This window comes from Netta rufina (assembly GCF_964035555.1).
Source record: "Netta rufina genome assembly, chromosome: 3".
Classification (NCBI taxonomy): Eukaryota; Metazoa; Chordata; class Aves; order Anseriformes; family Anatidae; genus Netta; species Netta rufina.
This window is the reverse complement of record NC_140125.1, coordinates 105,388,559-105,415,562: the sequence shown is the minus strand read 5'-3', so window position 1 is coordinate 105,415,562 and position 27,004 is coordinate 105,388,559. Positions and strand designations below refer to the sequence as shown.

Genomic DNA, 27,004 nt, shown 5'->3' with positions numbered 1-27,004 from the left:
CAGACAAAGATCTATGCTTTTTTCTACTTCTTCTTTTCTTTTTTTTTCTTTTTTTTTACACATCAGTAAGCATGAAAAATGAAGTATTTTGCTAGATCAGCAAAGTGCAGACTTTGGGGGATTAAAATAGTCTCTAGCTTTGGGCTAGTGAAGAAAGGCAAACTACTCTTTCCCAGAGGGAAATAGGCTGTTTTACTGGATCCTGTAGGAAACCTACAATGTTCCTCCCAGGATAACATAGCCCACAAGTTCCAAGCAGCACAGCATGCGCGTGAGTATTATGACCTGGGATAAATTCCAAAAAGCAGCATGGGATTAAAAAAAAAAATTAAAAAAAGGCTTTGCACTTCCCAACTTGCAGGACAAACCAAAGTGTGTACATAGGCAAGTAGGAGAATGGTGCAGTTAAGGAGCAGACACCATCTAATCCCTTCAACAAAAGCACATCTGTCAACAGGCTTTTTCATGTCATGTATAAAACACATACCTATGCCTCTGCTCTACAGTGCTGCAAAATTTAATATATGGGATTTTGACAGCTTTTTTAGAGTCTACGGGAGGAACAGTACACAAGGTAAATAGTTACGCATTGCAAAGATTGATGAATATTCTCTATCTTATGTGACCCAGCTTTACCTCTTCAACTTGCTTACCAGTGCCAAAACTCAGTAATTTAACTGATTTTCATGACATTTGTCTCCTTTTAGTGTAAAAGTTTAGAGCAAGAACCAAATCTTTTCATGTTTTTCATATAGAACCATCATGCTGGAGACTCTGCTAGTCCTCTTACATAACACAGTTTGAAGAAGAAGACTGTCAAGGGAGCATGAAAAATATAGGCCCAGCCTTTATCTTCTTTCCCAACCATGCAAGCACCCATCCGTTACTAAAGAGAAAAGCCTTTGCAGTTGTTCTGGACAGGCTAGTTCACATTGACCTAAAAGAGACTATGGGAGCCTATCAAGATAAAAAAGGTAAGTTGTTGAATCTCTGTTAAAGCCTACACTGATAACACTGAGGATCCAATAGAAATGTCTGAATTGCTGAAGAACATGCAGAGGAAGAAAGGCTGTAGGATCACTTATCCAAAGGAGAACCTAAAGTTTAAGTGTGCTGTGCCTCTAGGTACATGCTAAGCCATGGCCCACAAGGAGATGGAAGGGGAAATGAAGGAAGAAAAAAAGAGAGAGAGAGAAAGAGAAAATAGAACTTAATCTCGAGTAGGTATAAGCACAGATAGGAATAAACTGCTCTTTTTTCATGGCAAGGAAAGGAGAGGTTTATCTGAGCAATACCCATAGCACTGTCCAGGACGTGGCACCAACCCAGACAATTCCAAAGGCCTGAAAGTATAAGAGAGATACTAAACAAGGATTCATTAAAAAGATGGAGAAAAGCATCTTTGTGCTATTCCCCCTTTATTTACTGATATTGTTGCACATATACATAAGAGCCACACTTAGCAATTTCTTAAGTTAGGAGTTTAATCAGGTTTTTCAAATACATTAAAATTACAAGTCTATGCATGGTTGAATCATTGTTTCAGCAGGTTCCTTGCATTAACAGATTTAAACATAAATTAAGAAGGATTTTGTATGACCTTTTCAGTCAAAAATCTCCTTACCACTGGAAATTCCAATTTGGAGGTCATCTACTAGTGGTTTAGCAAAGAGTGCCAAAGGGAACTGTTGAAGTCTGCTCTTCAAGCATTTGTCTGTTTATATGTATTTCACTTCTGGTATGCACAAATCCTGGATTCTTGACTAGAAGCTCCTGGCCAACAATGAAACATGAGGCTGTGCCTGGCTCCTTGTGCTGTTATGCTCTGCTTGCAAAGAGTGAAATTTACCCCAAAACTTTTTGTCTACTGTATTTAGGTAGAATCACAAAATAGTAACAGTTGAGGCTGGAAGGGACCCCATCAGACGGTACAGTTCAAGCCCCACTGTGCTCAAAGCTGGATCAACTACAGGAGGTTGCTCAAAGCCTTACCCAGTTGGGTTTTGAGGATCTCCAAGGCTGAACACTCCACAAACCCTCTGGGAAACCTACATCAGTGTTTGACTACCCTCACTGTGAAATGGGTATTTCTTATATGTACGTGGAATTTTCTGTCTTTCAACTTGTGCTCCCTGCCTCTTGTCCTTTGACTGGGCAGCACTGAAAAGATGCTGGTTCTGTTGTCCCCAATCCCCAATCTGGGGGTTGGTCTATTCTCCCAAGTGCCTGGTGACAGGACGAGGGGGAATAGGCTAAAGTTGTGCCAGGGGAGGTTTAGGTTGGATATTAGGAAGAACTTCTTTACTGAGGGGGTTGTTAGGCATTGGAATGGGCTGCCCAGGGAAGTGGTTGAGTCATCATCTCTGGAGGTCTTTAGAAGACGTTTAGATGTAGTGATATGGTTTAGTGGAGGACTGGTTAGGGTTAGGTCACAGGTTGGACTCAGTGATATTGAAGGTCTCTTCCAACCTAGATGATTCTGTGATTCTGTAAAAATTATTGACATTTTTCCTCACAGGCATGGCAGGAACGAGCTGCCGGCAGCACCTACCCTCCCGCACAGCCTTGTCCCCGTCCAGAACTGTCTCCTCCGAAGCACTGTGCCATTGTGGCACACAAGGAGCACAGCGTCCACAGGCTCCATCACCCAAATTTCTCTCTGCAGACAGCCCTGGGGGCTCCTACAGGCCATGCAAGGGGAGCCCGAGGGGCTCCGGCACTCGGGCAATGCCAGGGTTGTGGGGGGCTGTGGCGGGGTGAGGGCACGGGTGCCAGCACAGAGGACATGTCACAATGGGGGGACTGCTTTTAAGGCAGCCATGGGCAGCGCTGCTTCACTTTGTCCTGAGCCATTGGCAAGGTGAGTGAAGCAGCGGGGGGAAGGCTGGGCTGGGCCAGGGCTGGGGCACAAACACCAGCCCCCCCGAGGGCTGTTAAGCCTGCAGCGAGGGCCCAGCCATTCAGGGCAGGGCTCATGGCTGTCACCACCAGCTCTGGCCGCAGTCCCTGCTGCCTTCCAGCTCCCTCACCCCCTCTCCTACCCGACCCCGGGGGTCTGCGGCTCCTGCCCTGCCTCCCTCAGCCGCCAGCCAACTCCCACCCAGCTGACCCCCTTCTCTCTCAATTCTTGCAGACCATGGTTTTGGAAATTTTCTTCGCGTTGACTTTCCTGGGCTTAATTCAGGGCCCACAGAAAGTCGGCATCTCTGCAGCAAAACCACCCCTGGGGGAGGCACACCCCGTGCAGCTGAAGACACTGCTGCAGGGAAGCTTGAAGCAGAGACTCCTCTTTCCACCTGGACAGTGACCATCTGGGCTCCTGGGGAGTGTCCACTCACTCCAGGAGCTCTGAGCTCTGCAAAAATTGCAATATATATTGCAATTTTTATTATATTGTTTATATATTGTTTATTATTTATTGTAATATATATTATTTGAACAAACGCTTTGTCTGTGAGTGTCTGTACCACACCGGGTCAGGAAATGCCACAGCCCCGGGGAGTATTTAGTTGAGGAGCTGATCCCGTGGGCTCCAATTGCACTCCTTCTGGAGCTACAGTTCTGCTGCCTGTCCTGGCTCCTCTAGCAGGGCAAGGAGAAGAGCTCAGCACCCTCCTCAGTGCCGCGTGTTGCCGGTGTGCTGTATGGAGTCTGAATGGGGGATTTGTGCGACACGAGGAGACCCAACGGCTCCCATCACAGTCCAAACGCTTCTTAAACTCCTGTCCCAGTGTGTGACCACCCTCTCGGTGATGAACTTCTTCCTGATGTCCAGCCTGAACCTTCCCTGCCTCAGCTTGACCCCATTCCTTTGGTCCTGTCAGTGGTCACTAAAGAGAAGAGATCTCACTAAAGAGAATAGATCTGCCCCTCCGCTCCCCGTCATGAGGAAGCTGTAGGTCGCGATGAGGCCCCCCCTCAGCCTCGTCTTCCCAAGGCTGAACAGGCCCAGTGCCCTCATACGTCTTCCCCTCTGGGCCCTTCACCATCCTGTAGCCCTCCTCTGGACACTCTCCAACAGTTTCATGTCCTTTCTGTGCTGTGGTGCCCAGAACTGCACACAGTGCTCGAGGTGAGGCCGCACAGCACAGAGCAGCGTGGGACAATCCCTTGACTTCTCTTGATGGACTGGATGGGTGATCTTATCAAAAAAACGAAACCAAGTTTGTTAAACAGGACCCACCCTGAACCCATGTTGGTTGGGACCTATGACTGCACTGTCCCCCAGCTGTGCACCATATAACTCCCAGGATAATGTTCTCCATAATTTGACCAGGCACTGAGGTGAGACTGACAGGCCTGTAGTTGCCAGGGTCTTCGTTCTTGCCCTCCTAGAAAACTGGCACAACATTTGCCAGCTTCCAGTAGACTGGAACCTCTCCAGATGCCCAAGACTGTTGAAAAATAATTGCGGGAGGTCCCGTGCATAGGGAACACAAGGTTATGACAGACTTTTGCTGGGTGCTCCTGCATGCAGGACACTCAACATTGCAATCGCGAATAAAACAGCTTCACAGAAGGTCCTGTCTGAAAAGTCGATGGGGCCAGATGGGATCCAGATGGGGTCAGAGGTTGGACTCGGTGATCTTGGAGGTCTCTTCCAACCTAGATGATTCTGTGATTCTGTTGTCCTTTACTTCTGATATTTCCACACATGGATAAGATTTGCACAAGCCTTCCCTCCTTTGAGCTAAACATTTCCTGCTCTCCCAGCCTCTCCTTCTATGACACATTCTCTTAAATACCCTTGTGATCTTTCACTGAACTTGTTCTACTATGTGCATGCCTCTCTTGTGCTGGGGAGCCCAAAACTTGACACAGCACTCACTAGAAAAGACCATTCCCAACCCTTGACCTGCTGGCAACGTTTAGGATGCTGTTGGCGTTCCTTGCTGTTAGTTCACATTGCTGGTTCATGGTAAATTTTTTGTCCACCAGGAACCCTAGATCCTTCTCTGAAAAGCTGTTCTGCAGCCAGTCAGCCTTCAACGTGTACTACATGTATGCGTGGGGTTGTTCCTCCCCAGGTGCAGGACTCAGATTTCCCTTTGTTGAACTTTGTGAGGTTCCTGTCTGTCAATGTCCCTCTGAAAGGCAGCACACCCACCTGGTTTATCAACCACTCCTCCCAGCTTTGTATCATCTGTCAACGTGCTGAGGGTGCACTCTGTCCCATCACCTGGTTCTTAATGAAGAAGTTGAACAAGTACTGGGCCCTGCATCAACCCCTGTGGTACTGCACAAGGGCCTGGTCTCCAGCTGGACTTTGTACCACTGATCACAACCCTTTGAGCCCAAAAGTACAGCCAGGTTTCAGTCCACCTTCATTTATCCAGTCTTTACTTCACTTGTTTGTCTATGCAGATGTTATGGGAGATGATGTCAAAAGCCTTGCTAAAATAGGGATAAGCGACATCCATCACTCTCCCCTTGCCTGCAAAGCCAGATTGTTCAGGCACAATTTCCTCTGCTTAAATCCACGTTGATAACTCCCAACCATCTTGTCTGTATGCTTGAAAATATTTTCCAGGAGGGATGGTGCTCTATCACCATCCCAGAGACTGAGGTAAGGTTGACAGGATTATAGTCCCCTGGATTCTTCTTCCTGCCCTTCTTGAAAACAGGCATGACATTTGCTTTCTTACAGTCCCCAGGAACCTCCTCTGACTGCTATGACCTTTCATATATCATCGAGAGCAGCCCTGCACTCATGGATGAATCCCACCAGATCCTATGGACCTGTGTATGTTTTATTTGTTTCTACATTTTCTAACCCGATTTGCCTCTGCTGAGGTTAAGTCTTCAGAGCTCTGGTCTTTTTCACTGACCTCCGTGGCCCTGAAAGCAAATCTTACCAGCAAAAAAACCAAGGCAGATAATTTAGTTCTGCAATATAAATAATTCTGTTTTATTTAGCTGTAATATTTCTCATATCTGAATAGAAGCAGCAAATGAATACAGGCAGTGGAAGAGGCTTACCTCTTGAGCAACCAGCACCTGAACAATGTGTGCCTAAAACTACTGCCTAAAACTACTGCTCCCAGTGGTGAACCACATAGGGACATTAAAAGAAGAAAAGTACTTAGAAGTAGCTGAGTGCATTTTCCTGCCGAATCACAATGTGATATTGGCAATGTAAATCTAGTTGAAGGGAATAAAGAAGAATGAGAAATCTCTAGCAAAAAGGGGATGATATTTTAGCAATCATAAAAAAGCCAGATTTCTCCTTGTGAAAAGAATACGAGGAAAACCTGTTTTTTTTTAAACAAGAAGCACAACTTTTATGCCTAATAACTGCAGATAATGCAAGAATGAAAGCAATCAGCTTCATGCCTTCGAGAACTGAATTTTGAAGTTTCTGATCAAATTCCTGTTATTGTATTGTTAAGGAAGTGGCCTTGTTTGCTGAACTGAAATGATACGAGAAGAGCTTCCTGTTTAAACCAGCAGGGAGTGCAGCCCCTAGGACATCAATCATACGATTCACAGCATTAGCCTGACTGCAGCATTACAGGAACAGTGCTCTAGTCTGCTTCAGCGGTCCCCTGTAATGCCATATACTGCAGGATCCCTAAGTTAGTATTTCTCCACCGTGACACAATAACTCTCTAATAGAAATGGGTACAGTTAGGAAGAAGTGGAACACCTTCACAGTGCTAGGGAATCAGATCAGTGGTCTAGCATCCTCTCTGATGGTAGCTAAATATTTCAAAAGAAGTGCAAAAAACTTGGAAAAGTGAACTGTACAATAACACACACATTTATTCCACATAATAGATATCAGTTGCTTAGCTTGATAACTAGAAACCCAGAGCTTAAAGATTTATATCCCTTGTAATTGTAAATGATATTGACTGTTGATGATACTTAAAATGCCCTTAAAATGGCTGTTATTTTCTGGCAGTGACTTTCACAGAATAACTCTGTATTTTGGAATTTATTGCCTGTTCTACATTTTCTCACAGGATTTCATTATAGCATGGTACTTTGAAATGGGAACTAAGAACAGTCAAGCTCTTCATTGTTCTCTCAATTTTGTAGTAATTGTACTTCATATTTAAACAAGAAAAGGAGATACAGCCAGTGTTCCTATGAAATCTTTAGTACTCACAACCCCTTATTAAAAGGAAATGCTGTCAGAAAGTTCAATAAAAATATCAAAACTAAGAGCAGAAGGAAGTAAAACAAGCAGCAAGGTATCAGACAGATTTGCTCCCTACATGAATGCTGTGTAGACAAAATGTTGAGACATGAAGTTGGACTATTTTCATCTCCATAAGAGAGCAGAGCAAGCTGGTGTTATGAACTGTTTTTGTTACACACAGATATCTTACTTTTCACAGAAATGATGAAGTGGCTACCAAATTAAGCCAGTTCAGGCTGTTTAAACTTTCACAGCCCTATTTCAAATATTCTCCACAAGCACAGTATATTTTAGGAACAGGTTAATTTTACTGTCACCACAAATATCAATTTTGGAAATTATGAAGGACATAGTAACCAAGCTCTGCTCTCATACAGTCTAGGGCACCAAAAGAATGAACCATTGTGCATGATATGTATTAAATGTATAAAATATATTTAATGTAATAATAATTTAACTGTCGAGGAAGAACATTTGATTTTTTATGTATGGATTAGTATGATTAGTATGCTCAATTCACTAAAATCCTTCTTCAGTCTACTGGACAGGTTTTCTGCAAGGTAAATAAATAAATCAATCAATACGTAGATATTATATCCTAGAGCATTTCAGGTTTGTGCACTGCAATTTTGGTGAGGCTGCTGTTTGACTGACAGGGTGGTCCAACAACCTCATGAATTTACTGATGCAAATAGCACTGCATGTATAAATGGAACATACACCCGAGCTCATACACGACTTGAAGTAGCACTCAGAAACCTGAATACTAGCGTGCATCTTTGGCTGCAGTGCCCAGAATGTTATTCATTAAAGCTTTGTGTGTTTTGTGGGGAGGACTACATTATTATAACTACATCTCACAAATTTGTGTTTGGACAAGGCCCATATGCTTACAGAGGGCCATTTAACAGATGGGACATTGAGACACAACTAACAAAATCAAATTGCAATGAAGTATTTTTATGCTCAGTGGCTGGCTGGTGCAAGGCTCCAGGACCATTTCTTCTCAGGTCTCCAAGCTGAGCAAGATTCCCTTACCCTGCTGCTCTGCAAAGGGAAGGCTTCCCTGCTAGGACATATGGCAACAGCTTCTTGCTTGTCATATAAAGCTGGAGAAAAGAACTGGGGAAGCAGGTGGGTCCTGGAACAAACGCAGAAACATTCAGGCTCTGACTCAGTGACAAATTTAATTGCATTGGGCTGTTCCAGGCTGTGGCATCCCATCCCTAGTACCTCCTTTCCATTCACCAGCTGACACCCTATTTCTGCTCACTCCATCAGTTTTGTCCACTGTGCAGCCTGACATGACTCACTGGCTGGCAAAGAGGAGGTACCTTGAGCTGTGCTGACTGCCAGAGCCAGAAGTAGCAAGGGAGGAATTTTAAGAGCAGGAGCTTCAAAACTCTGTGTGGAGGAGACAGTGGGAATGATGACAGGAGTGGAAATGAAGTGTCATAGGACTGAACCCACCCTTTCTAGTGTCGGTAGGTGCAGTTTTATACAGATTTTAAAATGAATGGCAGACAATAAAACTAGTAAGATGCGTGGACTCTCAAGAAGTCTTACGACAAAAAGTTACAAAATCTTCCAAAAATAACAGAGTAACTTAAGCTCAAAAGAAAACACAAGGACTAACTTAAGAAAGCCCTCTAGGAGAACAGCAGCAGAATAAGGATTACACATGAACACTTAAGAACACAGAGAACCATCCTGAGCTAAGTAGCAATGGCCGTAAGGACTCAGAAAGCTATTCAGGGCAAGCCAGTCCTGGGGGACAGAAAAAGTAAATAACATAACATAGAATCACAGAATCATCTAGGTTGGAAGAGACCTCCAAGATCACCTAGTCCAACCTCTGACCTAACACTAACAAGTCCTCCACTAAACCATATCCCTAAGCTCTACATCTAAACGTCTTTTAAAGACCTTCAGGGATGGTTACTCAATCATTTCCCTGGGTAGCCCATTCCAGTGCCTCACAACCCTTTCAGTAAAGACGTTTTTCCTAACATCCAACCTAAAACTCCCCTGGCTCAACTTAAGCCCATTCCCCCTCGTCCTGTCACCAGGCACGTGGGAGAACAGGCCAACCCCCACCTTGCTACAGCCTCCTTTGAGGTACCTGTAGAGAGCGATAAGGTCACCTCTGAGCCTCTTCTTCTCCAGGCTGAACAAGCCCAGCTCCCTCAGCCGCTCCTCGTAGGACTTGTTCTCCAGGCCCCTCACAAGCTTCATCGCCCTTCTCTGGACTTGCTCAAGCACCTCAATGTCCTTCTTGTAGCGAGGGGCCCAAAACTGAACACAGTACTCGAGGTGCGGCCTCACCAGAGCTGAGTACAGGGGGACAATCTCTTCCCTAGCCCTGCTGGCCACCCTTTCTTATGCAAGCCAGGATGCTGTTGGCCTTCTTGGCCACCTGAGCACACTGCTGGCTCATATTCAGCTGACTATCCACCATCACTCCCAGGTCCTTCTCTGCCTGGCAGCTCTCCAACCACTCATCTCCCAGCCTGTAGCTCTGCTTGGGGTTATTGCGCCCCAGGTGCAGGACCCGGCACTTGGCCTTGTTGAACTTCATGCAGTTGACCTCAGCCCATCGGTGCAGCCTATCCAGATCCTCCTGCAGAGCCTTCCTGCCCTCGAGCAGATCAACACACGCACCTAACTTGGTGTCATCTGCGAACTTACTGAGGGTGCACTCGATGCCCTCGTCCAGATCATCGATGAAGATATTAAAGAGGACTGGCCCCAGTACCGAGCCCTGGGGAATGCCACTAGTGACTGGCCTCCAACTGGATTTGACTCCATTCACCACAACTCCTTGGGCCCGGCTATCCAGCCAGTTTCTAACCCAATGAAGCGTGCGCCAGTCCAAGCCAAGAGCAGCCAGTTTCTTGAGGAGAATGCTGTGGAAAATGGTGTCAAAAGCCTTACTGAAGTCCCACAGCTCTCCCTTTCTCTCTCTTAACTGTTGGCATGAAGCAACTGAAAGGAAAAATTATTTGGTAAGCAGAATTTTAAATTGCATTTTTATTATATATTTTGCACCCTCTCCTACACTTCAACCTTTGCTCTCAGAAAAAACTTACTTTACTCTCTAAGCTTATCTTGGCATTAAAAGCAACTCTTAAGCAACCCTGGCAAGAAGAAAGTGCATTATTCTTTCAGAAACAATTAATCCATATAAAGAAGAGGCTTAGTCCTATCTTGTTGCACTCACCTAGGGCTAGTGGGAGTAACCCTGGGAACTGAACTCGCGAAATGGCAAGGATCACTTTGAGAAGCTGTAACATCAGATATGAAGAAAAGTCAGGTCTCGCCTTTCAGCAAAGGAGACACAATACAAAGACAGCCCAGAAACCTGAGAAACCTGTTAAAAGCAGTTATTTCCATGGCTTGATGTTGCAATGTAACAGGAAAGTAAACTAAGCAATTTATCAACGGTACATTCATTTGTATGCATTTAATATGAATGTTTGCTTTGTGTTTGTTTGTGTTTTTTTTTTGTAGTTAAGGCCATTAAATATGTAGACTTGTCAGTTCTTTACTATAGTTTTATGGACTGACAAGTAGATTCCTCTCCAGGTTACCACCAGCCTCTCCCATCTACCTTATGTCTCATAGTCTGGTTCATACCTAACAAAGCCCAGCATGACTGCTCTTGAACTTGTAATTCAGCTTTGAAGCTCATTGCTTTTAGTTCTGTTCTGAAAAAGGACCTTTACTCCCCAAACTTTTCAATCACCAAAGTGACAACAATACCCCATTTACACATGGCACTTAAGTTATTACATTTTGAAATACTGTGTAGTCTGTATCGCTTTCCCATAAGCTATTTTACGAGTAGAGTTTGCTTTGAAAAGGCGACCCATTCCTAAGAGCAACTCCTTGTTGCTGAAGTCAGTTGTTTTGTCCTTGTCATGCAAGCATGAAGTTCCTTTAGTGAGAAAATTATCATTTCTAAGATCTGCACCAGAGAGCTGATATTTGCAGCAGTTGAAAAGGAAAGTGAGCTTTTCCTTGTCTGCCTTTACAAGCTCTGCTTGATTTTGTTAACAGACACTGTATAATTGAAACATAAAATGGTCTGAGTGGCACAGGAGTTTATGTTCACAAGTGACACCAATGCATTTTCCCACCACAGAATTTAAGTACTTAGATGAAAGAAAGTTGGCCCAAATCTGTTTTATGATAGAAACTGATTGCTACCTTAAAAGCTGAGAAGCTTGTTTGCTTTCTGAACAGCTGTAGGAGTGAAACACAAGTGCAAGTCAGAATTCTAAAGCCAAAGTGTTCTGCTAAAAAAAGTGAAAGGTAGATTTGAGCTACTGACTGTAGAAAGGTACTTACAGGGTCACCTCCCACTACCTCAGGTAGCCCAAAGCCCCATCCAACCTGGCCTTGAACACCTCCAGGGATGGGGCATCCACAGCTTCTCTGGGCAGCCTGTGCCAGGGCCTCACTGCTCTTGTAGTGAAGGATTTCTTCCTTATATCTAATCTAAATCTATTCTTTTTTTAGTTTAAAGCCATTACCCCCTGTGTCCTATCCCGACACTCCCTCACAATTAGTCCCTCCCCAGCTTTCCTGTAGGCCCCCTTTAGGCACTGGAAGGCCTAAGGTCTCCTGGGGGCCTTCTTTATGTTGAACAATCCCAACTCCCTCAGACTGTTTTTGTAGGAGAAACCGACTTCATAGCAGAACTGACTAATTAAAGGTTATATTAGATTAGCAAACAGCCAATGCATGTGAAGCTTATAGTACATTTGGAATATTTGAGGAGATGGCGAAAGACTGATTTGGAGGGAAGGTGAGACAAAGATACAAATGGCAAAATTTCAATAGGAAAATTTTTATGAAGAGTAATTCAGTTTGATAGGCATCAGCTTTAGCAGGAATATTTTTCTCTTTGGAGTTAAGTCTCAAATATTTTAGGCTAAGCAAAGCCAGGTAGGTCAAGGTAAAATAAGACTTTACTGTGGAAAAGTGATCAACTTGATATAACTAATGCTAAAAAAATGTAAAAAAAAATAAATACTGTATACTACGAGGAGCATCTAATAACATTACCCCATTGCCATTTCCTATCCTCTGCCACAGACCTTCTCTGTTTGTTCTTCGTGGGTTAGTGTCATCTGGTAGGATTAGTACTGTAAACAACTGACTCTCTTCAATGGTCATTCAATGAAACAAAGGTTATAGGAAGTGTTTGCTACCTCAGCGTTACACTGTTCTGAGAGATCAAGTAACCTCTCTAGGGCTGAGAGATGCCTTTGTGCTCATTGTTAAACAAGAACTGTGAGCGCTTATGGAACCATAAAAACTTAATCGCAGAACATCAAAAGTAGTTCATGCTATGCCAAGACACTCTCCAGGGATTATTTAAATCAACACATCCCCTCCTGCACTTTGACTGACAGCTTTTGCTGGAATTTCCTTATGGAAGTTCTTGCTCATTACATGCAAATATTTCTAACAGTATGAAATTAAGTAAAACCGTTCCACTTATACGATGACCAAGTTTTATAGGTTCACTAGTCTGGGTACATTAGCTTCTTCACCTCACTCTCTAACCTTCTTTTTCATGGAATCATACAAAAAAATTCTTGTATTTAACTTTTGGGACTAATCGCACTGTCATCATGTCAGTGCGATGTGGGATGCCACCTTTCTCCAGCCAATGCTTCATCTTCCCACAGGCAACACAATGTTTTTGCAGAGGGAGGAAATTCTCTGAAAACTTATGAAAACATACGTAATGATTTTTTTTTAAGAAAAAATAAAGCAGCAAGAGACCTAGTTTTACTGCAATGCCTGTGAAAGTCCTCATCATACAATTTACAGCCAATATCAAAGACAGGCTACATTTTCTACTGCAAAAGTTGCTTATTTTCCTGTTGCTTTCTTTTCAAGTGACATTTGCATACTTCATTTTTGATTGCAAACTAAGATTTTGAGCTCTTTGGGGCAGGATCCTTTTTGTTCTTGCACCTAACGTATCTGCCATGTCAGTACAAAGGGACTGTTATTTTCTGACTGTTTTCAAGATGAATTTTTCCGACATTGTCTTCCCCAACACACAACTTCCTAAATAACAGCAGAAGAGCATCTTCCCAAAACATTGCATTCTCCAGTGGAAACTTGTGACAGATGAAATCATGTAACTTAAAGCCTTAGCTGCAAACTGTTTGTAACGATAATGTGGTTTACAGTATAGATATCATATCTTTCAAGTATGAACTCCTAAGATCCTGGGTGTCATATGAGGGAGCGTATTTTTGTATTTTCTCAGCACTGCAAGAACACGTACATTGAAAAAAGAGTGAAAATTAACAGAAAAATAAGGGTTATGTTTTAAAACCAACTGATATTTTATGCTGTGATACCACGAGCTTGTTTTCAGACAATTTGTTAATTGAAACCAAGATTTTCATTCAGTAGGTCAATTACTTGCTGGGAATATTTCATGAAACTCTCAGTAACACCACCTCCATGGATTTATATAGATGCACCAGAATCGTTCCTTGTGACTAGACTATGATTCAGAATTAGCTATCAGCCTTCTCTAAAGCAGCCCTTCTGCAGTTTCATGTGAGAATGTTTAGGTTAAGATTTCCAAAGATTTGTGCGTAGGTATATGTCTACTTATTAAAGCAGGTACAATGAGCTTAGTCTTTATATGCATATATTCATATGTATAGGCTAATGCAGACTGAGTCTAGTGGTACTGCACTCCCCTAAAGTTACTCACATGTATATACATTTGCAGGCTCAGATTTAATGAACTGATTCAGAATTAATTGGGAAAAGGTGGAGGTTATTATTTTTTTTTCTCTTTCTGAAAGCAGCTCTCTTTCCTTTACTACAAAAACATGCAATTTCTTCCAAAGCTGAAGATGCTACCACAATTGTAATTGCCTGTCACGCAGTGAAGAAATCTAATTAAAACCACTTATTTGTACCTATTAACCAGTCTCTTTAAATGCAGACAAAAGACCGTACCAGAAGCTAAAACATAAGTGCAGAGTGTGGTCTTCAATTCAGTAAGAGAAACACCGGATGTTTTCAGATAATTACACTTACCTCCATTTTCCAGTTACTACCAATTAGCATTAACTGTGAACTTAAATGGGTATGCAAATCACTCCACCTCGACGCTATTCCAGACTGGTTCAGGCTGTTGGCATGATATGGGACAAGGCATTTCATCTTTCACATACTTAAAATGAAATTCTCACTACAGGTTATAGCATAGCTTACAGATAAAATACACAATAATTGTAAAAAAAGAATGTTTAATGAAAGTGCAAGGAATAACCAGTTTTCTCTCAGGAGACTCAGGATTCTTGAGCAGTTATAGATAAGGGCAGTATGTTCCTTTGTAAGCTCCTTCTCTACATCATTTAGAACAACAAAGGTAAAAGCTGATTTTATAAGAATAAACGTGAACACTAACGCAACAGAAAACTCTAATGTAAAAGCAGGACAGGGTACTAAACCAGAGACATTTAATAAATACCCTGCTGCACGAGATCATCTGGCAGAGGTTGCTACGTGTCCTCACATCAAGTCACTGAAGATTTCTCTTTGTTTCACATTATAGAGCATTCACTGGGCAGGAGGAAGGGCTGTGCTACACACACGTTTGTTACTGCTGGTGTGATTCTGCAGGGAAACTACTGCTAGCCTGAACCTACTGGAAAGGCACTGGGGATTGTAGTGTTTCAGGTTTCTGTATGTAAGAAGCAGGCCCTTAATAAACTACAAACTGTGGCTTATAGCCATGGTAGACAGCCCTCCTTAAGTCAATGGGTGGTTGTAGGTCCATTTTTGGATTTTTTTGAGAACTCTTTAGGATACTGTGAACTGGAGCAGGTCTTCTGTGAGGAGAGGCTAAGAGAGCTGAGACTGCTCCCCGCCTGGAGAAGAGGAGGCTCAGGGGTCTGGCATCAGGGTCTGTAAATACTTGAAGGGGGGCTTCAAAGATGAAGCCAGGCTCTGCCCAGTGGTGCCCAGTGCCAGGACAAGAGGCAGTGGGCAGAAACTGGAGCAGAGGAGTTTTCATTTGAACACCAGGAGCCCTCCTGTGCTGTGTGGGCTGCCCAGCGAGGCGGTGGGGTCTCCTCCTTGGGGACCTTCAGCACCACCTGGCCGTGGTGCTGGGCACCCTGCTCTGGGTGGCCCTGCTGGAGCAGGGGCTGGGCCGGGGGCCTCGGGAGGTCCCTGCCCAGCTGAAGCCCTCTCTGGACACGGGAAGCCGGACAGGGGCTGTCCCCGGGGGCTGTCACCCCAGACCTGCCGCCCTGAGGCAGCCGCCCCGGCCCTGCGCGCTACCTGCGTGCAGCCCCACCTCACCGTCCCGCAGCCAAGGCGGGGCCGCCCTGCGCTTCGCTTCCCCTCACCTCACCCACCCCATCCCCAAACCACCCCCATCCCAAACCCACCCCCATTATCTCCAAACCCACCCTCATTATCCCCAAACCCCGTCCCCACCGCCCCCTCCCCGGAGCCACCCCCCCCCCCGTCACCCCCACCACCGCCCCTCCCGCCTCCATCTCCCCCCTCCCTACAGCCCCCTCCCGCCCAGCCGCTTGGCCCCTCCCACACCCCTCGGGCACGCCTCGCGATTGGGCCAACCCTCCCGTCACTCCGCGCCGGCCCCGCGCTGCGATTGGCCGGCGGCGCCGTCAGTCTGCGGCGGGGGCCGCGCTCGGCCCCTTGTTGTCAGGGCTCCGTGCGGGGCCGCGGCCGCCGTTGTTGCCGTTAGCGGCGGGTGAGGGCAGCGCCGCCTCCGGCCTCAGCCCGCGGGGGAGCGGGGCGCCGCCGCCGCACCATGGCCACCAGCACCACGGGCTCCACGCTGCTGCAGCCCCTCAGCAACGCCGTGCGCCTGCCCGTCGACCAGGTGAGGCTGAGGGGAGCGCCCAGCCATCCGCTGATGCATTTGGGGGGGGGCACGCAGCGAGCCCGGAGCCCCCTCATCGCCTCACCCCCCCCATCAGCCTCCTGTGGGGTGAAAGGGGGCGGCCAGGATCCTAGAGTCGTTTTTTGGGGTGTGGGGGGCGTGGGGTGAGCCCCCCCCTCCGGGAGCCACAGCCTGTGGTGGCTGGGTATTGTGTGGTAGGAGGGGTCCTGGGGGTGCTTGGTGGGGCTGGGGAATGAAAATTTGTTTATTTGTGGGGGTTTTGTGGTTTTTTTTTTGGCTTTTGAGGGGGGTTGGGGTGGTGTGGGGTGGTTGTGGGGGGAACGGTGCCCTATAGGGGCTTATAGGGGATGTATAGGGGCTTATAAAGGTGTGAGGGGTTTGGAAGTGGCTCCTTGCTTACAGCACCCAGGAACTTCACATGGGGAATTCTTGGGGGAAAAAATAATCGGTGGTAACGTGTGAATGAATGGAGCAGGTCAGGAGGCGCCCTCACGTAGAGGGAGGTGGTGGTTCCTCTCTGTAAAACGAGTGGAAAAAAGCAATGGGATGCCAAACACAGAGCGAGGAGCGCGTTTAGTGACTTTTGGAAGTGCCCAAACTACGTGCTTTTCCTCGTTTTCCTCCCTTTTGTTCAAACGGAGGTGAGGCAACCTGAGGTTAAATACACCTACGGAAATATCTCTTCTAGAAACCTGCCAAAAGCCGGTGAATTTGAGCCGGGCTGGTGGGGTGGATGTGGTGCAGAAGTTGCGGTGCTGCCCGAATCCTGGGCCGGTGGCGCCACATGGCTCCGTGCCTCCGACCTGTGGAGTCCTTCCAGGCAGGTGCCACGCATCGATTGCCATTAAATGGGCACTTCCTCAGGGTACTGTAAAAGAAATAACAAGAGGTGACCCTCTCTTCGTGGCGTGATGCTGGTGTCATGTAATTATCTATTCATAACAGCAGCCATAAATTTAATGGCTTCGTGACGTGGTGCTGCTTCTACCCAATTTATTTTAAGTCCTGCTGATATGGCATTTTGATGGTAATGAAGTTACTTTTTATCAAAGCCTGGAAAACTTCCCTGTATTGAATGTGTTGCAACAGATGCCCCTGGAAAGGCAAGATGGTTTTGTAAAGCGCTGTGCTTGAAGCTCTGAAGCTTTGGGGGATAATCACAATGGAGGGTGGCTAACCACAGGGTTTAAAAGACTTTCTGATAAGCGGCTAAAAATATACATGTTTTGTTTTTTCCACATCAGTGGACCATAGAAAATGCAGGCCCAGGTGTGTGTGAAGAGCCTTGTGACTGAAGCATGAATTGAAGGGTTATAGGATTATGCAGCACTAAGGAGAATGCACCTTTAAGTGATCACAAACAAGCGAAAAACCCAACACTCAAAGTCAGATTTCTGTAACCTCTCAGCTTAAGAGTCTGTCTTGATCGTAAGCTTGTAATACAGGAAGAATGTGAAATGTGTTCAGTGTAATCAAATCAAACGTGGGGGAGAATGAGGGCAGAGAAGAGAAAGTGCTGATAGTCTGTGTGTGTGCTCAAGGGTTATGTGTGGCATTCAGTGATACTATACACATACCAGGATGAAAATGTAGCTGTGTGTGTGAGGAGAAAAGAAATAAAAGATGAAAAAGGGGATTTTGATTAGTAAGTAGGTTGTTCTACTACCTAATCCAAGCAGGTACTTGAAATGGGGGCTCTAGAGCGATGTGCCGTAGTAGCACTTGGAACCGATGGATAGAGATGGGTGAGATCTGTTTCTCCACTTGTATGTTTTGGTTTTGACCACAAGTAGATGCTAATTATATGTGAAATGCCGTGATCTACAATTAAGCCGTTAGGTTCTGTAATTATCCTGCCCTAAAGTTTTACCGAGGGCGGAGGTGTGTAAGTCTGGGAGCCAAATCCAGATAGTGTGTGTCAGTGCTTCTCTGCTGCCTGGGTATTCAAACAAACGGCCCAAGAAGCTCGCCTTTTTGGCAGGGAATGTAAGTGGAAACTTCAGTGAAAGGTGAAGCTTCTCTCTCTAGTTTCAGTCTAATCAATCAGATCGGAATTCATGTGGTTGAGCGAGAGGAATCAGTTCCTTTTGGACTTCACCTTTGGTGGAGCTGGGGGCACGGACCTAAGCCTGGTTACATGCCAGTTAGGGACCAGTGTGGAAGATGCAGAGTGACAGCTCCACCAGAGCCATTTGGTGTAGTTGTAAGAAGAAGAATCTCCTCTGTGCCCAGCTGTGTTGCCAGATAAAAGCTTTGTTTCTTTAATATTGCTGTTCCTCGACTTTTCCTCTTGGTACCAGAGTACCAGTTAGCTACTGGAATGGAGAAGAACTCGTTTTCCTCTTCTGTGTGTATCCCCCAACAGCGTGTTACTGATAACTTGCCCCGATGTTAACCCTTCCTTTAGCTCTTCTCTTGCACTGAGGTAACTGAAATGTCTGCTTGGAAAAGCTGATGCATTCTTCATGGGCTGCTTCCTTCATTAAAGAGGATTTTGTTCTTATTACTTGCAGTCCTTTGTAGCTAGGGAAGATGGTTGGTATGAACGACAACCTAGAAGAGCGTCTGGAGGTTTGGGAAGGCAAACTTGCCTACTTCTTGTGTATTTTGTCATAGCAAAAGTTTTTTGCACTCCATGGGGGTGGAAAGCCTAATGTAAGATCTGTCTTTTCACTTCTTGAAGCACTGAAGTTTGCTGCTCAGCAAAGGAAGTGTCCTGTTGATGACAACTGTCTTCTTGGGTCCTTAAAGTTAATGAAGAGTGAACGCACATAATTGCACCGCTGTTCTCCTTCTGTCTTGGAGGAGAGAGGGAATAAAAGTAACGTCCTTCCTCCCCCTTACAGATAAAGAGAAGTGTGGTGAGAATTGCCATGAAAGGATGGCTGCCTGGGGATTCTATGTTCCGTAATGCATCAGGGTTACAACTGTACGTGTTTTATTACTGTCTTGTTTCTCACCTGTGCTTCTAGTTTTCTTGGCTGTCTAGTGTTGCTGTCATGTCTGTGTGTCTGCTGCTTTCTTCCTTCTCCGAGGTGAAGCCTTGACAGGATAGCGTGCTGGGCTGTGGTTCATTTCTACTTCTGGCACCGTCTTGCTGAGTATATCTTGGCAAATTGCTTCTATTGCAGATGTATCAGCTCTTCTGCCATTAAATTGGAGGCATTTAAATCTGTGCTGAGATGAGAATGGTCCTAGGAGAGCAGAGCTTTCTTCTTGGCTTTGGGTCTCCTCGGGGTAAGTCAAGTTCAGAGCATTATCTCTGCTCTCACTGCTTCCACCAGAGGGAGCAAAATTTTTTTGGTCTGAAAATTGGCAAAAATTAGTTGAAATATTCCTGCGGTTCATTTGCCATAGAAACAGCCAACCCTTATAAAGGAGGAGCTGGCAGGGAGATGGGAGGTCGGTTACCACAATACGTGAGCCTCAGCTGTCGGTGTGGTTGTCTGAGAGATTGATCTTGAGATTTGGAGTTCTGGGCTGGGGAGCTGGATCAGCTAACTGTAGTGATCATCTGCTAGATAAGAAAAGGAAGAGTGCAGTCGTGGTGTAGCTACGTGGAGATACGTGGATCGAATAAAATATTGTGTGTGGTTATACACCTCACATAAGAAATAAAGAAAAACAGCATTTTTCAACACAAGTCACCAAATTTCCTTGCTGTTTCTCTACTTGTTTTCCCCTCCCACACTGATTTTAGCTTTTATTTGAATAATTTGCTTATTTGTGTAGAATAGATAGAATTTTCTACATGAGCGCTACCAAGATTCGCAGAATCTAGACTGACCTTTTTAAAGAATAGGCATAAAAAGCTATATGAACCATATAAATTCTTTTAATTTAGAGATTGCAGGCAAGCCTGCTGCATCTTCGCATCACTGGCAGCGTGTGTTTCCCCATGCAGAGGGTTTGCCTGAGTTCCTTTCAACGTGCCCTGACTGCTTGGCATGCAAGCAGTGAGTATTGATGCACGCCGAGCCTTCACCTTTCTCCTTCTTGTCCTCAAGAGTAGTCAAAATCTTATTTTTTTTCCCTTCATACATGCATATGTTTGGTGTGATGTATCTGTTGTTATTTTTTTTTTGACTTTATTTGGATGCTTTGGAGATGAGCCACAGCTGGAGCTTGTGTAGAAGACCAGGCTTGGAGCTGGTATGGGGCATCATTTTGCTTAGCAGCAGCATGCACCAAGTTTGCCTGCAGGAAGCATCTGGGCACACATCTCTTGTTATTTTCCAAAGTTTTAAGCATTTGTGATGCCTTAGTCTCTCTTGTTTTCTACCCAGGCAACCTAACGTAGCCTCCTGAGGGCTGAAATGCTTTAGTCTAATGAAAGCCTTTTTGTTCAAATATAGGGGAGAAATTAAAGAGTTTGTCTAGCCATCCAGAATTTGTGTTAGACCTCATTTGTATTAAGAATTACAACACTAATAATAAATAAAAAGGCCAAGTGAAGAGTACCCCAGGTTTTATTCTTCCTTACCATTGCTTCTGTGTGTAGCTCTGAAATATGAAGCAACGTATTGATTTTTCCCCCCTCCCGATGTAACCCAGGAAACTTATGAGTAATAAAAGTGAGTAAGAGTGGTATTGATGGGTGTGTAAAATCCAAACACCACAGATAAGGGAGCGGTAGGACAAAAAACCTCTGCCCCTACTTTGTGCCGGTCTTTCCTTATCTGCTGCTGGCAGCAGTCAGAAGAATGAAGGGTGTGAAGCAAAGCGAGATCTCCTGTGACAATCCACACAGGCTGCAGGGTGTGAAAAGAAGCCAAAGGAGGTGCCCACGTCCTTTCTGTGCGTGACATGCCCAAGGAATGGATGGTTCAGGTATTTTAGACTTGCTACTGAAGATATTTTTACCTGTTTCTTAACTTCCCTTGAACTAGTGGAAGGGAGGGAATGCATCATTTCGTGGGTCCAGTCTCTCTGCAGTGACACCTTTAATGGAATTTAGTGCTCAGGTGTTGACTTAACTTGCTGGGTGTTGCTGGTTGGAATTGCTCTGTCGTGCGAGAGGTGTGGAGAAGGATGGAGTTGGAATAAAAGAGAAGAAAATCAATGGGAGAAGTGACTGCCTTGAAAAAAGGAGCGGGAGCTGCAACAGAACTGGAAAAGAAAAGACGACAAACACTGGATACGCTGCTGGAGAAGATGGATCAGCTGTTGGGTGGAGGAAAGTCTTGGTGCAAGGAAGGAGGTTTATTCCTAACTGGATTCACGCTCTGGTTTCACGCTGATGAACACTGTTGCAAAGACATAAACCATATGTCGACTTCAATTCTTTAATTTTTACAGAGGCAGCAGTGAGTTTTCATGTTGGTACTGCCTTGCTCACGTTGAGAGTGGGGATTTCTCACGGTTTTTGTGAAGTAGTGGAAAAACTCGAGCGTAATTCCAGCCCAGGGTTTCTGCAGTAAGCATCTAAAATAAACTGGCTTTACCTGAACAGCCTGGAGTCACCTGCTTTGTTTCGTCAAACTGTTTTTCCCTTCCTTAGGCAATCCATTTAGCTGGTATTTAAAAAAAAAAAAAAAAGCTTCCTGAGTTGAGTAGAAGTCATTTCTGCCTTCACAGTGCTGCTCTGAAATTGCCACGGGAACGCTGCAGTCCTGGGATGCTGAAAAAAAATGCTGGGGTGGCCAGAGAACAGGCGAACAGATAAAAAGCATTAAGGCACTCTGAAGATGACAAGAGGAACTTACATGTATTTTACTGCAAGTGCAGTTGCTGCTGTGTGGCTTGGTGTTTATTTTTGAAGAGGTGCTGTTGTAAATCCCACTGCAGCTGTAGGGCTGGTTCTGCTCTGCGGGCTGGGGTGGGCACAGCGCTGATTTAAAGGGTGCTCTGAACAGGGCTAAAGATGAAACAAGTCATCTTGGTCGCTCATTAGCCTCAGCGTTTGTTGATTTTTAACTCCTGCCTGCCTGCTCCTGTTCTGACCTGATGAAGCTCTGCTTTGCAGCCTTAATTACGGCACATCTTCGGTACCTTTCTTGTTTTGGGTGATCTGGGCTTTCCGTGAGAAACAGCTGCCCAGCTTTTTGCTCATTTCCCAAGCTTTTGGCCAAGGGAGGTTAGGCTGTGGGGCTTTGTTTTCTCTCAGAAGGTGGGGGAACTGCAGGTAGCCAGGTGAAAGCCTGTTTATTTCATGTGTGCATCAGTACAGTATTTTAAAAAGCACATTGTTGCAGTTCTTCAGTTACAGATATTTCACTTTCTTTACCTTGGAACATAGTTTAAGCTGGTATATATATATTTTTTGTATTTTAGCTTTCGTTGAAGTGAGCAGAGCTGTCTGGCTCTTACACTTTGCTTATTGTAAATGGTTTCCAGCAGCTCAGCCCTCCTTGCAAGGGATCCGTACCTCTGCCTCCTGTTCTGCAATAATGCATCCAAAGGGGAAGGAGCTATTTCGGGTTGGCTGTAATAGTGCAATTTTACTGCCCTAGCCAGGGTTTGAGAGTTTCTATTTACTTTGAAAGTGGCTTAAGCTGAAGACGGAGGTGCTGGTGTTTTGGTGCTTGTGGGCAGCCTGTTGGGTTGAATAACTGCAGGGCTACATTCTGCACTGCTGATGCTTCCCCTGTAGAAAATTCCTAATCCTCCTGTTGTGGGGTTAAATATAAGAAGTTAGAGGAGATATTTCAATGTGGAGGCATAACTCTCATTGCTTAAGAGTTATTAGGTGTTACTTAATTCCATTTCCTTTTAAAATGCTTAAGTTGAGAAGCAATCACAGCTCTGGGTAGTGCCCATTGCTTCTGCAGCTTCTAGGGTGTATTGCAGGAGTGTACGGGGCTGTTTGGCACTTGGAGGCATTGGGGGTGGCTGACTTGCCACAAATGAAGATTTAGATGAGATGTAAGGAAGAAATTCTTTACTATGTGGATGGTGAGGCCCTGGCACAGGCTGCCCAGAGAAGCTGTGGATGCCCCATCCCTGGAGGTGCTCAAGGCCAGGCTGGATGGGGCTTTGGGCAACCTGAGCTGGTGGGAGGTGTCCCTGCCTATGGCACGGGGTTGGAGTTAGATGATCTTTAAGGCCTCTTCCAACCCAAACCATTCTGTGGTTCTAAGTGATCCCAAATTGGGAAGAACAGAAGGGAAATGGCAGTGGAGAAGTAGACTTATTGAGGTAGATGGTGGTTATTTAAGGGAGAGAGCACTGAAGCCTTTTTAAATGGAGACCACTGAGGCTGAATTATGTTTTGGGGATGGGGAATGTTTGTTTGCCTTCCTAAGTAAGGGCCTAGCGCTGTTGCTGGATTTCTGCAGGCTTTATAAACAAGGGTCTTCCTTTGTAAGTTTGTGTTGCTTATTTTGAGCTGCATTTAGGTTTCAGTTTCTCACATAGCAGAACACAACAGCACTGTCTGGGAATGTGTCTGCTTCTGCTTATATCTGAAAAGGATACTCCCATGGATGGTAATTTTTTGCTGTCTTTTTAAATAGCTAGAAAAGTGAGTTCTGATAAACTGGTCACTTTTTTTTTTTTTAAATCAGGCTCTGAGTATTTAATACTCAATTAAAAGCTTCTCATTCAAATACACATTTAGATATCTTGCACGTTGCTGTCTCAGTAGAGATTTTGGTGTTAGTTGTGATGTGCATGTGATAAAGAGGCACACTTCCCAAAACTCAGTTATAGGGTTGGTCCTTGTGTTGACAAAGAGTGCTTCCAAACAGTCCCAGACTGTTGTTTCGATGGTGCAAGCCTTTTTTCCTTGGTAATCTGTGATCTTTACCTGCCCAAACCAGTTTCTGCTCACCAGAAATGTTAGGCTGCTACAGTTTTGAGGGGGAGGAAGGGAAAAAACAACAACAAAACATCATTCTTACTCCAATTTTCACCTTTTGAAGCAAACTTGCTTCCTAGATTTTGGCTATTGGTGTGACTATGTAGCTGTTCAAAGCTCAGTATCTATAATGCTGAGTCCTTGTGAGCTGGTCAGAAAGGATATCCTTCAACAGTCCTCTTCCCATCCTTGATGAATGAGCGAGTATTGGTTGTTTTTACTGTAAAACACATCCATGGTTTTACTGTAAGCCCTTAGTGTTATGGTTTTTCATACCTTGAGTGATGATTTTGTAAGCGCTATTTTGGAAAGCTGGCTGGATTTGGTGCTCATTGACTGCACGAACCAGATTGCTGGGGTCTCCATCATGTTCTTCAGGATGTTCTCCAGCATGCTGAAGAGTTGCATGCTAGAAACTGGAAGTTGATACTGGAAATAGAAATACTACTATTAACGTATGCCATGTCTGTCTTTGATTTTGGACTAAAATCAACTTGGGAAGACAGCATCCAAAATCTAAGTCCTTCCAGCTGCCAGTAATTTCATATGAAGTATATTAGTGTGGTGTTGAAAAGCACTTGCCAGCAGTGCTGAAGGACAATGGCTGGAGCACAGACCTAAAGCACGGGCTGCTTGGAGAGGAGCTGAGCTTGAAGGCCAGCTTGAAAATGACTGTCCCCTCCCCTTGGGTGCTGTATGAACGTAGAGTAACACAACCTTTGCTACAAAGAACGAGGTGTCTCAACGTTTCCCATACTGATATTACCCAAAATAACCACTGCTGCTTTTCCTCTATTTCCTTGTATTTCAGGTGTAAGGTGAGGTTGAGACTTCAAGGCAGAGTGCTACTTAGTTAAATCTTCATCATGGAAGATGCTTGGTGGTATTTGAACCAAAAACGTACTTTTTAAAAGCATTGCCACAGGATTTATGAGCTTTGAGTTGTAAGAGGAATGCCTGCCTCCTCCTGCCAGTTAGAGAAATGTGCTCTGAACTGAGCTATCAAATATCCTTCAACTTAATCTGTTTCTCTGGAATTCTTTCCAACTTTTCCCAAGAAGCTGAAGAAAATTACTAAATGCTCTGATTTAGATTCTTGTCATGGGATTGCTTTTTTTGATTTTTTTGGGGGGGAATAGTTGGAAAATTGCTGCTTTCCAATAATTGTTCTCGCTCTTTGTTTCTTAGTGGTTTGGCAGTAGGCAGTTACTGGCTAATTGTACAAGCTGTTTGTTCCTTTGCTGTCACACTGGATGGAGGTTAGAAATTGGACAGCAGATGATCCATCTGTACTGCTCTGCGGTTGCTGTGGAGAAGTATCTGCTCCCCTGTGTGAAAAGTAGATTTTGGGGAACATCTGTAGATGTTTTCAAGTCTTCAGCTGAGTGCTTTGGTGGGAAGGGAAATGGCTTTGACTAAACTGGCAGCAAGAACGAGCTAATACTGACATCTGAGAAACCAGGCATAGCTGATGCTTCACCAGTTACAGCAAGGTTTGGCAATTTATGACAAGTGTGTGTCACCCCATGCGATGCTTGGAAGGGTTTGTGTTTACAATGCTGCTGCTAATAACATTTATTAAAAAAAAAAAAATCCAAGCCTCAGCTTGAAGATCAGTGCTTCTTTTTAAAGAAAATGTATGTTATTCTGTCTTAATTTGCTAACTCTTGCAAGAGCTCTCTTCTAAGTGCTTTTATAATTGATACTCTAAAATGTTTTGATTGGCTTTTCTCTCCAATAACCAGAGTTGTTGAAAAGACAGAAGAAAAAGGAATAATGCTCAATGTGTTTTGCTTACTAGCCCTGAAGGGTGATGTGGGAAACAAGGAAGATTACTTTGTTTCTGTGACAGAATGGGGAACCAAAAAATGGCTAGATAAGGAGATAAGGAGTGATGCTGGCGTCTTGCAGCTCAAAAAACCTCAGTTCCATGGAAGATACATACCACTGTATGGCAACATGGGGGAAAGTAAGAACTAAATTGCTCTTTTTTTCTCAAATGAAGAATTGAGAGGAAAAAAAATTGACTTTAACACATCAAAAGTGTGTTCTTGAGGCCATAGGCACTCACTGCAGCTTACAGGTTTGAACAGTGTTTTTTATCTTCTGATCAGAGCAGACTTCTTAAAAAATAAGAAAATAAAGAAGCACAAAGAAAGAGGTGACTTCTTGGGGAGTTTGGGTGGATCATTGGCAGAGGAGAAAGTAAAATCTAAATCTCCTCAATCTCAATTTGGTGCTCCCTGTACCTTTTCTAAGGTACCTTACCATGTGTGTTGCATGTCCAACCACCTGGCAGTGCCTTGCAGGAGCTGGTGAGCAGAACCTGATACAACAATATTACTGCTTCTCTGAGGAATGTAGGCTGTACGAGCCACTGTGATTAATTTGTGCCATCCAGTTAGGAATCGGCTATATCGGTAGCATCCCTTGCTGCTGCTTTGGCTGCTCTTCGGAATGAGGCGAATGCCTTCTGTGCTGTGAAGGAGGAGCTGGAGGGCTTGGCTTTTGGTATTGAAATATAGCTGATGTGAAGAGGAAGCTGGGCCTCGAGTCTTAATTACTACATAAAAATCGCACAGCAGTATGTTAAAAACGAGCTTCATAAGAAAAATAATCTCCTATATTTCATTTTAACATGGACTTTTTAAAACACTTCTAATGGTTTATTAAAGATGCTGCTGTCAGAAGGTTGGCGATTTCTACTGTTGAAGTCAAATGTTTTGCCAAAACTCCCTCTCAACGATGAAAATCCCTCTGAGCCGTCACTGACCTCTCTCCTCCTCTTTACATAAAGAATTGTTCTCTCAAATACTTTTTTTCCCAAGAAACAATTTTTATTACAAATGCATGTCATAATTACATTTAAAGTTTTAAAAGGTTAAAATTAATGTTGTTTTTTTTTTAAGTTTTATTATAAACTTTCTATTGACTTTTTTTTGCAGAGTGTATGCAATTTATGAAATTTATGATGTAGATAGTTTAACACAGTTAATAGTATAATGGATTTGCTGGAGTGGCTAAGGAAGAACAGCCCAAACATTGAAACTGCGAATTTGTCCTGATGGCTTACGTTTGGCACAAAACCTGCTTATCAGTTGCACTGGCCATACAGCTGGGCTTGCACAGATTTAAT

At 44.4% G+C, this 27,004-nt stretch overlaps 1 protein-coding gene across 1 annotated transcript in view; it reads left to right on the top strand.

Annotated features, from left to right (window-relative positions):
- Positions 1-15,921: 15,921 nt before the first annotated feature.
- Positions 15,922-27,004, top strand: part of MBOAT2 (membrane bound glycerophospholipid O-acyltransferase 2) — a 91,768-nt gene continuing 80,685 nt past the window's right edge. Inside the window, exon 1 of the mRNA XM_084284307.1 lies at positions 15,922-16,049. Within this exon, the coding sequence (XP_084140433.1) occupies positions 15,978-16,049 (72 nt within the window). The 5' untranslated portion in view covers positions 15,922-15,977. The remainder of the gene's footprint in view (positions 16,050-27,004) is intronic.